The sequence below is a fragment of the Oenanthe melanoleuca genome, chromosome 5, assembly GCF_029582105.1.
Source record: "Oenanthe melanoleuca isolate GR-GAL-2019-014 chromosome 5, OMel1.0, whole genome shotgun sequence".
In the NCBI taxonomy this organism is placed as follows: domain Eukaryota; kingdom Metazoa; phylum Chordata; class Aves; order Passeriformes; family Muscicapidae; genus Oenanthe; species Oenanthe melanoleuca.
In genome coordinates, this window is record NC_079339.1 from 51341403 (window position 1) to 51353637 (window position 12235).

The following is a 12235-nucleotide window of genomic DNA, read 5'->3' on the forward strand; positions in this document are numbered from 1 at the left end:
AATTGATGTTTTATTTTTATAGTTATGAAATAAAATTTGCAAGTTAATAGTGTCCGGAGTAAAATTGTTGTCTGTTTTTGGTGGACTTAAAAGGTGAGCTGATAGTATTGGAAGTACATTCATCATAAGAAAGTTTTTAGATACAGCAGCAAACATTTGATTCAAAAATACGAGGTAGACGTAGTGGGTTTATGTTTTATGGATTTTGTTTCTGACATAATTTATCTTGCACCCACTAAACCAAATTTTGGTATTTTTATGGAGGCAGAAAAATGTGCATCACTTTCTAGTCACAGGAAAGAGTCAATGCAGGATTTTTAGTGACATAAATAAAGACTTTGTTAATGCAAGCCTTCCATTAACACATTTATAGAATGGGGAAAATACCTGTAAATTGGGAGTTACACTGTACATTGAAGTAATGTTCATTTTATAAACTAAAAACCCCAGTAAAGAATTTTCATTGCATTCCATGACAGTAGCATATGCACCACTTAGTAGATGTCAAAGTAGTTGTTAGGATAAAAGAAATAAATTCATGTTTTCTAGCTCAGAACTAGACACATGACAAATGGGTGGCAGTATATACTGACTTCAAAGCTTCTCAGAAGTAACTGTTTCTAAGTTCAGATAAGAAAAGGAGACAGAATTGTAGAACTGTAAAAGAGGTGTGTGTTTTATTTATCTAATGCTTATAGTAAGGGGTTTTTGTGGCAATAGTATAATTCCCTAGTTCACAGCTTCATTTCAGAGTGGTGAAAATCAAATTATCAATACCTTGTAGTTTTGTTCTTCTATAAAATACTTTTCTTGTTTCACCAGATGAAAATAAGCCTATCTGGATGCATGCAGAAGAGAGGGAAGAATGCAAAGTAAGACCATTGTCATGAATCTCTTTTGGAGCTTATATTCTTTAATTTGCAAATCAGATACTTTTTTTCAACAATACCTTTGTTCTAGGGAAAGCAAAAAGATGGCACATCTTTTGGAGAATATGGTGGCTGGTACAAAGCTTGCAAAGTTGACAGGTGAGTAATGAATTTAAAGGACAAACAAGTCATTAATTCTCAACATCTCAGATTAAAGCATTTTTGAAAATGAAACCAAAGCAGGTTAGGACTATAAAAACTAAAGTACTAAAAATTCCAGGCCCAAGACTGATTTTCAGGAATACAGCAGCAGTTTTTAAGTCCTGAGGCTGCTTTTGCTCAAGGCTGGTTAGATAGATGCAGTAAGTGACATAAAATTTCAGCAGTTGTGTTCTTGGCAGTCCTTCAGGTGGCAGCGTAGGTCACCTTTCCTTCTGTACCACTCCTTGGCACTGCTGCCCTCCCTGCCTCTGCAAGGCCTCTGGAGAGGGCCAAAAATGAGGCTGCGAATAACTTCACCTTTACTTACCTAGCTGGCACAAGAAAACAAAGCTGAACTGCCACAAATGAGCATTATTTGAGTTTCTAAAGCTTCAAGAATATAGCTCTGTGATTGACAATGTATACTTTAAAGTGAAATGAGAGAAACAAGGATTTCAATTTGGATTATAGTTGGTGAAATTTTTTTTGTTTGCGCTAATTTTGTTCTATTACTGCAACATTTTTAACATGTAGGTGGTGCAGTATGAAAAAACCTGCAACTAGTACTGATAGTCAGTGAGGGTTTTTTGTATTGAGTATTTGAATGTTCATGTTTAACAAGCATCATAGCCTTTGCACTGTTGAAATCTCTTGTTTTCTCCATCCTGATTTCTGTGTACAATACAGTTGTTACAGTTGTTAATTTGTTTTTCATGTACTTGTTCATTCTGACATGCATTTTAACATTCTGCATGAGAAAATCTTTTCTCTGTTGTTACTGGAGCAGAGCAGTGTTGTTACTTCACTCAAAAATACTGTGATTGAGCTAATTCTGTGCCATTGAAACAAAAAATGTCTTGATGGAGTGTGAGACTTGTTAATGAAATGGGCAATTTTTTTGCTTTTGTTGTTCAAGCATGGTTTGAATGCATAGAAGCTGCAAATAGGTGTTAAGTAAAAGCTGATGAAAGAAACTTAATTATTTTTGTGACTAACACATGGTACAGTAATGGCCTCTATGCATGAATAAGCATATTTTTTGGAAGCTGCATAATTATTCAGTTGGATACACTCATCTAGAGCTAAATTTTCACCTTGAGGTGCAGCTGAGGAGCACAATGTTTTAGCATTCCTGTTTCAGGGATGTTGGCTAGTCACAGGGTGAGACATTGATACCCTTTGAAAGGGGTCAGCAGGTTATTGTGTATACATGAAGTACAGTATAGTGTATTTCAAGCTAGAATAAATTATTACAAAAATATAATAAACACCATATTAATTTTAGCTTTTATTAGTGAATTGGGAAGAGTTTACTGTGTGAGGATATATTTTGCAGAGAGTTATTTTTCTTTTCTTTCAACAGTCCAACAGTAACAACTACTTTAAAGAACCTTGGGGCACTTTACAGACGACAGGGCAAATTTGAAGCTGCTGAAACATTAGAAGAGGCAGCAATGAGATCTCGTAAACAGGCAAGTACGAAAATTCACTTTAATCATGTTTCTGCATTGTGGTCATGCAGATTTTCAACTTCATGTATGCAGAATGTAGAAACTTTAAGTGCTTGATCACCCTCTAATTTCAGACTGAACTGGTGATAAACAGATACATCATAACACTTGCAGTTTGGTTAATTGTTAGGGCAGTGGCACCATGTACTGGGGACATGATTCAAGCTGGGGATGAAATTATGTGGAAAATGAAAGAAGAGAAAACATTGTGTTGGCCAGCAGTCCTCATTTGGCTGCTTGTACTGGGAAACAGACTGTAGCTGGGGGAAAATGGGGAAGTTCTGGAAATCTCCTTTGCCAATCGTGCTGTTCTATTTTTAATAAGAAGCTGTCAGACTTACAAATGTTCAGTTTCTGCATACAACTGACTAACTAACAGAAACCTTTTGTTACTTTTGTAAACTAATGGGATAGATATTATAATTTCAGTGGGGACTTTCTTTTACTGTACTCTCTTTGTGCTCTCAGATCTACTGTTCAAGTAACCCTTTCTCCCTTCTCTTAGAAGGTAGAAGAGAGTTTGGGTTTGTTTAGTTTGTTGGCTTTTTTTTTTTTTCCCTTTTGAATGGTTTGATACAGTCTTTTATAAAAGTGTCTGACTGGACCAAAAAACATGGGTTGTCAGTTGGTATTAAAATGGGAAACAAAATAAGAAAATACAAGTAAACAGACAACATGAAAGTTCTTATTTTCATTTTTTTAATATGAGAATAAGACTTCTTTTTTTTTCTAGAAGCTTGCTGCTGAGTCTATTTTTGAGGATTCTTCAGAATTTCACTGTGCATCATACTCCACCTATACCATTAATCCATAATATATGGCAGTATACACACCCCTAGATTTAGATGTGTAGGAGGCAATGCTGTGTTACAGCAGCACTTTAACACTGCCTTTTGATTCTGGGTCATTCAAGTAATGCTCTTCAGTTAGGGAAAAACAGTTACATGGGAACAAGAACCTGACATCTCTATGCCACTAAAACAACTTCCATTCTTTTTCACACCCTTTTGAGAACTTTGGCATCCTTTTCGCTTTCTGTATTGTATTTGACTTTATGGATTTGCCATGCACATCCCTGTTGCTTTTGCTGACAGTGCAAAAGCTTCTACAGTACTGTAGAAGCTGCAGAATATTTTGTAAAGTATAAGGCATTCATCTGGGATCTTTTGCTGTCAGCAAATACTGGTTATGATATGGAGAAGGATTATTATAAAGAAGACAAAACTGAAAACAAGTATGATTTAAGTTTTGGTATTTTCTAGTTTCTGTGTTAAAAATTTTGCCTTTAGTACAGGGTTTTCATAGGAGGTACTTCAGCACTCTTAAGATATTTTAAGGATTATTTGGTAGTTGAATAGGCATGCTTTAATACAAAGTAAATATATTGACCATATATTTAGTATGTTTATTACAAGTTTGTGTTTTATGTCATTTCTTTCTGAAGGAAAATTATAGTAATGTCAGGTATTCTATGTCAGTATATTTTTTAATAACACAACCTGCTTCTGAGGTACTAGATATGAAGATACCTCTTCACAGGTGGGTGAAAACTGCATCATTTGATGGGTGGAAAACTTGAGAATTACATTGATGGCTCATGATCTATAAATTGCTTAAATATTTAACTGGTTGCCAGATTGCTTCGGATAACCAGAAGGCTCAGACAAGCAATAAGAAAAGAAGAAAAGAATAGCAATTCTTTTGGAAATTCAGTGAATTCTCAAAGTGCCAAATTGTGCACTTCATGCTGTGTTGATCCTTACAGTTTAGAAAGGGCAACTCGGCTGCTCTCTGAAAGCAGAATTGGACTGATGGAATTGTGGGCTGGTTTTACCTCTTGCTTGGTGCAGTTGTTGTGTGTAAATTGTAGATAAACAGAGCTTGTAACAAGATAAAGCCTCTTCCCGTTCTATCAAATTCTCAGGGTCTTGACAATGTTCACAAACAGAGAGTGGCCGAGGTGCTGAACGACCCTGAGAGCATGGAGAAGCGGCGGAGCAGAGAGAGCCTCAACGTGGATGTGGTAAAGTACGAGAGTGGCCCTGATGGCGGCGAGGAAGTGAGTATGAGCGTAGAGTGGAACGGGGTAAGTACAGTACACAGTTGGAGAGAATAGCTTAGGAAATCACCACCTAACAACTAGGGCTGTCCACTCACCAGCCTGCTGTGCCTTCAGGAGTTTCCTGCTTGATCTACATTATATTTTGTAATTTTGTAGAATCAGTTAATAAATGAAGAATAACATTTTGTCTATCATAATGCTAAAAAACTCAATTTTAAGGCATCTTTTCTGTTGCTGTCCTGAATGGTGACATTTCTGCAAGAATCCCAAGCAGTTGTATTTAAGGCTAAGTTGTGTAATGCTGATTGAGTGTCCTGGTTGTGGTCTGGTATACAATTGCTTGTCGGTGATTTGTTTTTACTGGTAGAAATATTCTGGCAATTAACTCACTTTTGCTTTTTTCTTTTGGTGCCCTATTTGTTTGCAATTTAAATGTTTATTTAAAAATACTTCATCAGCTGGAATCACAAAGAGTATTTGCTATGGAAATATACTGAGAGTTAGAAGTTTCAGAGTAAATTAAAATGACCAGTGTAACACTAAAATAATTCTAATCTCCTCCTTACCCAGCTTGCTGGAGGAAGGAACATAGCTTTTCATGCTGCTCTTCAGTCCATTTTAAGAGGCAGTGGCATCACATAACAATGTGATGGTGACTTCATGATGTTCCCATATTAAAATTTGTCTGGAGCCAGGACTTGTTCCTATTTGTTTCCCATGTATTGGCTTCACTGTGTTACACTGATTGTCATAAAGTAAAAGCATATATATATAATATGTATGTATATATATATAATGGGATTACATGTGCATTTTTCTAACCACTGTTTTCCTTTGAACTTTGAGGACAGTACAAGTTTTCAGTTATGACCTGGCTTATGTAGTTTGCTTCTGTCACCAGCTTTCCCATGCTTTATCCCATTGCTGGCAATGGGATACGTATTGCACTCTTAACTAACTCCCAGCTGCAGTTCTGCTGAAAATACTCTTTTAGATTATAAAAGTGGTGTTGCTTTTGCTGTATGGGAGGGGAAGTAGCCTACTTTGCAATATTGAGTGTTCTGAAGCTTCATTTCTCTTACAAAAGCAATCTTTTTCTCCCTATCTTTTTGTAAGCCACATGAGACAAAGCTTAGCATTCCAAAGAAACCTTGAGAAAACACATAGTGCTTTAGTCTTAAAGTTCTTTCCATCTTTGCTTTTGTCTCTTTATTACTGTTTTCTTGGCATTGGTGTTCTCAGTGCCAAGACAGTCAATCAGCATCTATTGTGAATTAATACTGCATCATTAATAAAGCCAAGGTCAGGTTTAATAACTCTCTTTTTAATTTTCATTTTGCCCATTCAGCATTAGAACTGTGTACTGTACTCCTCCCTTAATTTTTGCTATACTTTGCATGACTGTATGTTCTAAATGGATTAAACTTTTTTCTTTTATTGACATTAATGCATGCAGGGTTTGGATGGAAAGGGCCTTCTGGGGAAAAGCAATAGACAGTATTTCTAGGTCAATATTTGAATCTAACTCAGTGATAAAATTTACTGGTCTGAAAAACTAAATTTTGACATCTCAGGGTAAGCAGACTTCATTTTTAGTGTGCTGAAGTGGCATTGCTTCATTCTCATCTTTGTTATTTCTTTTTTCCCGCTCTTAAGAGAAGGTACTTTGTATTACATGTTCTATGTGAAGTGGGCAACTTTCTCTCCCTCCCCTCTGCAAGTGTTTCTCTCCCAGTGATGTTCTTCCCTCTTCTTTATATTGTGTAGGTTTTTTTACCCTCATGTGTTCCCTCCAGACAAAATACTCTGATTCATAAAGTGTAGTAGAATCTTTTATTTGTGTCTGCAGAGCCTGATGAGAGGCCTGGCTTTTCCATTTAAATTCTTCTGAAGTGGTCAAGCTGACTCTGTCTGAGAGAATAGGTGGAGTATGCAAAGCGACAAACTCAAAATTCTGTCAGAAGATGTAATTAAGGGCCTTCCATATGTAATGTAGTCCATATTAAGCATTGTAGACTTTGATGTAATGTCTTACTCTCTTAAAAAAGAACATAAATATATATTGAAGTAAATCTGCCAGTAACTAGTAAAAAAGACACATTTAAGTGAGGTATTATAGTGCATCTTTACATGTCACTTGTAAAGTTCATGACTTAAAGTGAGCAGAAGATACTTGAAAATGCAAGGAAATACTTGGTCTTAAAAATGTAAGGTGGGAAGGCCAAGATTTCAATCCCTTACTATACTTTTATATAAAAAATAACTGAGTACCTGTACTGACATTTTTGTAAACTGATCTTGCAGCCTGCTGCAGGACAGATGAAAATCTTTGTGCTACTCATTACACAGTGTGGAGAATTCTCTTTTCATGACTCTAAACCATATGCTTAAGAGATACAGGCTTTTGGGCAGGTAAGTCTACTTCCAGGAGTGAAGGGAAAACTATGGAAGTTTTCACTACCACAGACAAGAGTTACTCGTGTTTAAATAAGTGCCAGACAGTGGCATGTTGTGGTAGACAAAGTACAGGAGACGGTGATGGTGGGGAGGTGTAAGCAGCAGTAATAAGGTGATTCTCATTCTGAATGGCTTAAAAATTGGCAATTAAACTTTTCCACAAAAACAGCTTGTGAGTTTGTTTTTTGTTTACTCTGGACTCAGGAATGTTTGGGTTTTTTTATCCAGAGCTCATATTTTAGAAGTTTTTTGTTAATAAAGCAGTCAGTGTTTAACATAGGTGTTTGATATTTTTATTTTAAGTACCCAAAAGCTTGTCTGCTTACACCTAATGTTCTAGTTAGGTTTACTGTATAGAGTTATACTCTATACCTATCAAATTTGTCTTGTCTTTGGATCATTTTCAGTACTTTAGTATTGCTGATTGCAGACCACAGGAATAATTAGCCTTTTCACTAATCTAATACTTCTAGCTGGAATTTAGACTTCAGTTTACTCAATCCTGCAAAGCTGAAGTCTGTGTTTTAAGTGTGAACAACTTACGCAATTTAGTTTGCAACATAAATACTCAGATTAGGTCTTCTAATCACTTGATAGGAAGGCATTTTGACATTTCCAAGGATAATTTTAATTACTGTTCATTCAAGTTGTTACAGGTGAAGGCTCTCAAGATGGGTATCATGAACCTGTCAATAATGGTCTATGTACTTGCACAAATAATGAAAAGTGTGCAAATTGAATCATGGTTTATTTTAAAGGTGCATTTTTTCAGCTGCCTCACTGCATTAGGGACAGTAGAGAAAATTCCACTAGGATTAAATATATAGACACAAACACAGCTATGTCCTAAAAATATTTGTGAAAGTGAATTGACCCCTGCCAGTTGGATGTCTAGTTCCTTAAGAGAATGAAGAGAATTTTGTCTGGAGTTTAGGTGAAGACCTCTTTCTTCTTGCACTTTTGTTTCAAGGAAAATTCCTGACAGAAGTTAAAGCTGAAATGAATGCACTTTGCTCTATTCTTCCTGGTTTTTTTTCCCCCTTTTTTTTTTTTCTTTTTTTTTTTTTTTTTTTTTGATGTGTTAATGTCATCTGAAAAAAGATCCTTTTTGTTGTTCATGAAATGTAATAGCAAAGCTATTTCTTCTTAAAGGTGTTTCATATTTTATACAAATTGTAACTTGAATGCACAGCATCAGTCATGCTCATTTGTCGGTCCCATCTCAGTGATGTAGGTGAAACTGCATAAAGATGTAGGTTCTGGTAATTGCAAGGGCCTGCACTTTGTACTTAAGAGCTGTCCAAATAGTTAATTACTCTGGAAAAAAAGCTTTGAATTTGACCTAGAAATACTGTAAACTAACTGTTCAAAATGGAAAACTGTTGAATTTTTCCCAACAGTTTCATTCAGTTTTTCTCTCTCCGTTTCTGACAGGCCTAGATGCCTTTTGTGATTCTTATACTGTCTCCTGCATGACGGGCGTGCACCATCTTCAAGCTTTAACTTCTCTCTTCAGTACTGACTGCTGTGTTTTAGCAAACCCCTTAAGATTCTTGTCAGAGCTACACTTCCCTCTAAACTGGCCATTCCTTCAGTGCTGGTGTCGTTTTTGGTTTTCTATTTCTGTACCTGTGTAGCTTTGCCAGATATGTATCTAGTCATACCAAATGTTATTACAACCATTTGCTGTGTAATACATTAGTAAAAAAAATACCAAACAAGTAACAATGACCTTTATAAGTAGCTGTTCACTATGGAATAAAGGTAGTTAAAAGTATCACACAAGGTATTATTGAAATGGCATGATGGTGATCTTTACAGGAGAAAAACCAAACCGTAAAAGTAAAGCATGTTCTCCAAGTGCTTTAAAATGTATTTAGAGACCTATTATATGGTTAACATCAATATGGAACTCTGGATGTCTTCACTTACAATTATTCTAAAGTAGCATTGCTGTTTAGTCTTTGTGTGAGATTTTGGCAATTATGCTTTTCTCTACTAATCTTGGTGTTCAGTGATTTGTGTATTTGTCTTTCTAACTTCTAATAAACTCACTCCAACTCAGGTGTCTGTCTTTGCTTAGTAGTGCTTTTTTCTTTTTCAACTCTTCTTTCATAATCACATAGGTTTTCTGTGGAGTAGGAAGTGGTCACTTCTAATCTTACTAAACCGTTGGGGTTTTGTAAGAGTAAAACATTTAAAAATAGAATTGTGGTCACTCTTGAGAGTTTCTCTGGGTCAGCACAGCAGTGTAAAACTTGAATGCAATATACAAAAAATCAATTTCATTGTGGTTTACATTTTCTTTAGTAAAAGTTAAAAAAGAAGCACAGACTTGGACCATAAGTATTTCTGATTAGAAATATTTTTGTTTAGGGATTTCAGAGTTAATTAAATATGCTTGCAAGTAATGTAGTTATTTATTAAGAACAAAACATGTCTTTTTTCTTAGACTGATGGAATGCTTTTGCTTGGGGCTTGTACTCTGTTAACCACGATGTGCTCATATGAAATGGTGGTGGTGAATTGTTGGACTACTGTGGTGGGTTTTTATTAATGATGAATTGTGGCTTGAGCATGTCTTCACATTTAGAAATCTTTGTTATACTGTGGAAGGACCTCTTTTGCTTTGATAAAGTTGTGGCTATATGGTATTACACGTTTTGGTAAATGTATATAGTATGAGTACATATTAATATCAGTTAAAAAGTAATAATACATCACTGAAATGTTTTGCAGCCAGGCTTGTGGGAGGGCAGCAGGCTCCTGCAGTTTCACATGTATCCAATTTCTTTCAGGATGGCACTGGATCTCTAAAGCGCAGTGGTTCCTTTAGCAAGCTCCGAGCGTCCCTTAGGCGCAGCAGTGAGAAGCTGGTTAGGAAGCTGAAGGGAGGAAATTCCCGGGACAGTGAACCAAAGAACCCAGGGTAATTCATTATCTGTTCTTAGCTGTGCTGGTGTCCCTTGGTCTGTGCCCCACTGTAGCCTAGGGTAGTTCCTAGGGCAGTGTTCCCTTCCCTGCTTAGCTAACTGCATATCATACACAGCTATATCTTAAAGAAAAATAAAATAGGAATAACTTCTTAAACTTCCATTGTAAGTTCTATAACATCAGAGGATTTATATTTGCTTGTAAGAATTAACTCTGTTTAAAAAATAATTTTTTTCTTTTTGCTGCTTTATCTACTTGAAGATTAGAAAAGCTTCATAGAACTACTGATAAATGTTAGTTACCTGCAGAACCATTTTTTTCACATAGCAGTGGAGAATAATAAATGTTACTGATTTTTATAGTAAAAGCCTGAGTACAATAAACCCACAACTAACATTCTTGATATGGCTTAGTATCTTGATATATTCTTGATACAGCTTTATGTATTGCTGTGAGCATAAAGAAAATTTCCAACTGAAGCCTCTGTTGGTTTCTATTTTTGGAAAACTCAGATGTCAGAGAGCAGAGGAGAACGTTGAAAAACTTGAGCTTAGTTGTGCATCTTACATTTTGGTCTTACTGAAGTCTGGCAAAAATCTACATTTTTAGAGTTTATTTACTGAGTCTGACTGCTCACTCTTCCCAAATGATGATGGATTTGAATGTATATAATATTTCTTATAAATCCATAAAATCATTTATCACTTATTGGCTGCTGCAGAGTTGAAATGTTGAAATGTTAAAATGTACCTAGTGCTTTTCATAGTGGCACTTCTGGGTGTTCCCCTCACCCCCAACACAATTGCAGTTAGTTTTACAGGGCTTTTTGCCCATGTTGTGAAAAACTAGAACTCATTTAATTGACAGGAAACTGAGAGTGTGAACTTGTGCTTTAAAACAGTCATATTGGAGAACTTGGGGTAGCTTCTAATGGAGCAACTGAATCTGAGTAATGTACTAGATGATGATGGTATTACTTGAGAGAGTGACCTGGAGGCAGGGTCTCCCTGTGTTCTGGAAGTGCTCCAGTGAAGTTTTGTCTTACTGTTTTTATAGCTGTAAAACAGTGGATACTGCAGCAGTACATGTAGAATTAGCTTCTTTGCATATCTGTTTCAAATTCAGCCTGATCTGATTTGTAGAGTTGTTACTTAAAATTCCACTGCTAGGCACTTGATGTTGAAGGCACTGAATAGAATTGAAGGTCAAAATTCCTTTGCATTTATTGTTCCATCATCAAGAACTATCTCTGAGTAAAGAGTTTGGGAATACACTATGGAAAGCACAAGATTAGAAGAAGGAAATGTGTAAATGTAAAATGCTTTAGGGAAACAAAACAAAAGCAAGCCAGAATAGAATAAAAGAGAGAATTTCTTCTTTTTCTTTGGTGTTAGTTTTATGCATTGGTTTTCTATTTCTATTCACTTCTGTCCAGAGTTCATATGTCATAGTTCAAGTATATTGTTGTATGAATAGATATATTTATTCATAGATAATTTTGCATTTTCTCCTCATTTTTGTGAGATGTGGAAAGGCTTTCAGTTTTACAAAAGCCAGGAGGTTCATTCCTTATTTTCTGTAGTATTTATAACTAACTCTTTCTGCAGGTGAAGTAGCTCCATGTTTATAGGTGTAGAAAATGATACTTATATTAACTGAAGATATTTGGCTTTGCAGTGCCTGTTACTGTCTCCACTTGAGTTGTGTTACCTGACCAGAGTTCTCTACCCACCTTAACATGAGTTACCCTGTGGGGTCTGTAGCACCAGATGAGATTGCCTCAGATGAAGGCACTCATGTGAAACAAAATTGAAAGCAAACTGTATCTTCCTTGCTTTCCCTTTCTGACAAAATCATCTTGTTTTTAGATGTCACCATAGTTCTCAAGGAATAATTTCTTCTTAAAATTTGCAATAAATGTATTGCATTGACAGGCTTTTATGTAGATAGGCACTTTCAGTGTATAGGACAATACTATAATTTCTGTTCTTGCAATAAATAGAGTTTTAAATTCTGATCTATATTAGCTGGTTTTAATAACAAATGCAGGGATTTCTGGTATTAAACACCAGCTTTGTAGGTCAGAAAGCATTGCTTACATATTGATATTCCAAGAAATCATTCTGATTTCATTTTATGAAGAAACTTTAGTGAATAGGATTATTTTTTTTCTCCTCTGAGTGTAACAAAGGCTTATTCAG

General features: G+C 35.7%; 1 protein-coding gene across 22 annotated transcripts in view; it reads left to right on the forward strand.

Annotated features, from left to right (window-relative positions):
• The window catches only part of KLC1 (kinesin light chain 1), a 46780-nt gene that overhangs the window by 26875 nt on the left and 7670 nt on the right, over nucleotides 1-12235 (forward strand). For 5 of the 22 annotated variants that reach the window (XM_056493049.1, XM_056493039.1, XM_056493038.1 and 2 more), the window contains 5 exons: nucleotides 823-872; nucleotides 961-1028; nucleotides 2434-2542; nucleotides 4506-4667; nucleotides 9899-10029. In XM_056493049.1, the coding sequence (XP_056349024.1) occupies nucleotides 823-872; nucleotides 961-1028; nucleotides 2434-2542; nucleotides 4506-4667; nucleotides 9899-10029 (520 nt within the window). Of the gene's footprint in view, nucleotides 1-822; nucleotides 873-960; nucleotides 1029-2433; nucleotides 2547-4505; nucleotides 4668-8534; nucleotides 9165-9898; nucleotides 10030-12235 lie in introns of those variants that run through there. The other 17 variants (XM_056493050.1, XM_056493045.1, XM_056493043.1 and 14 more) reach the window with 8 other exon arrangements.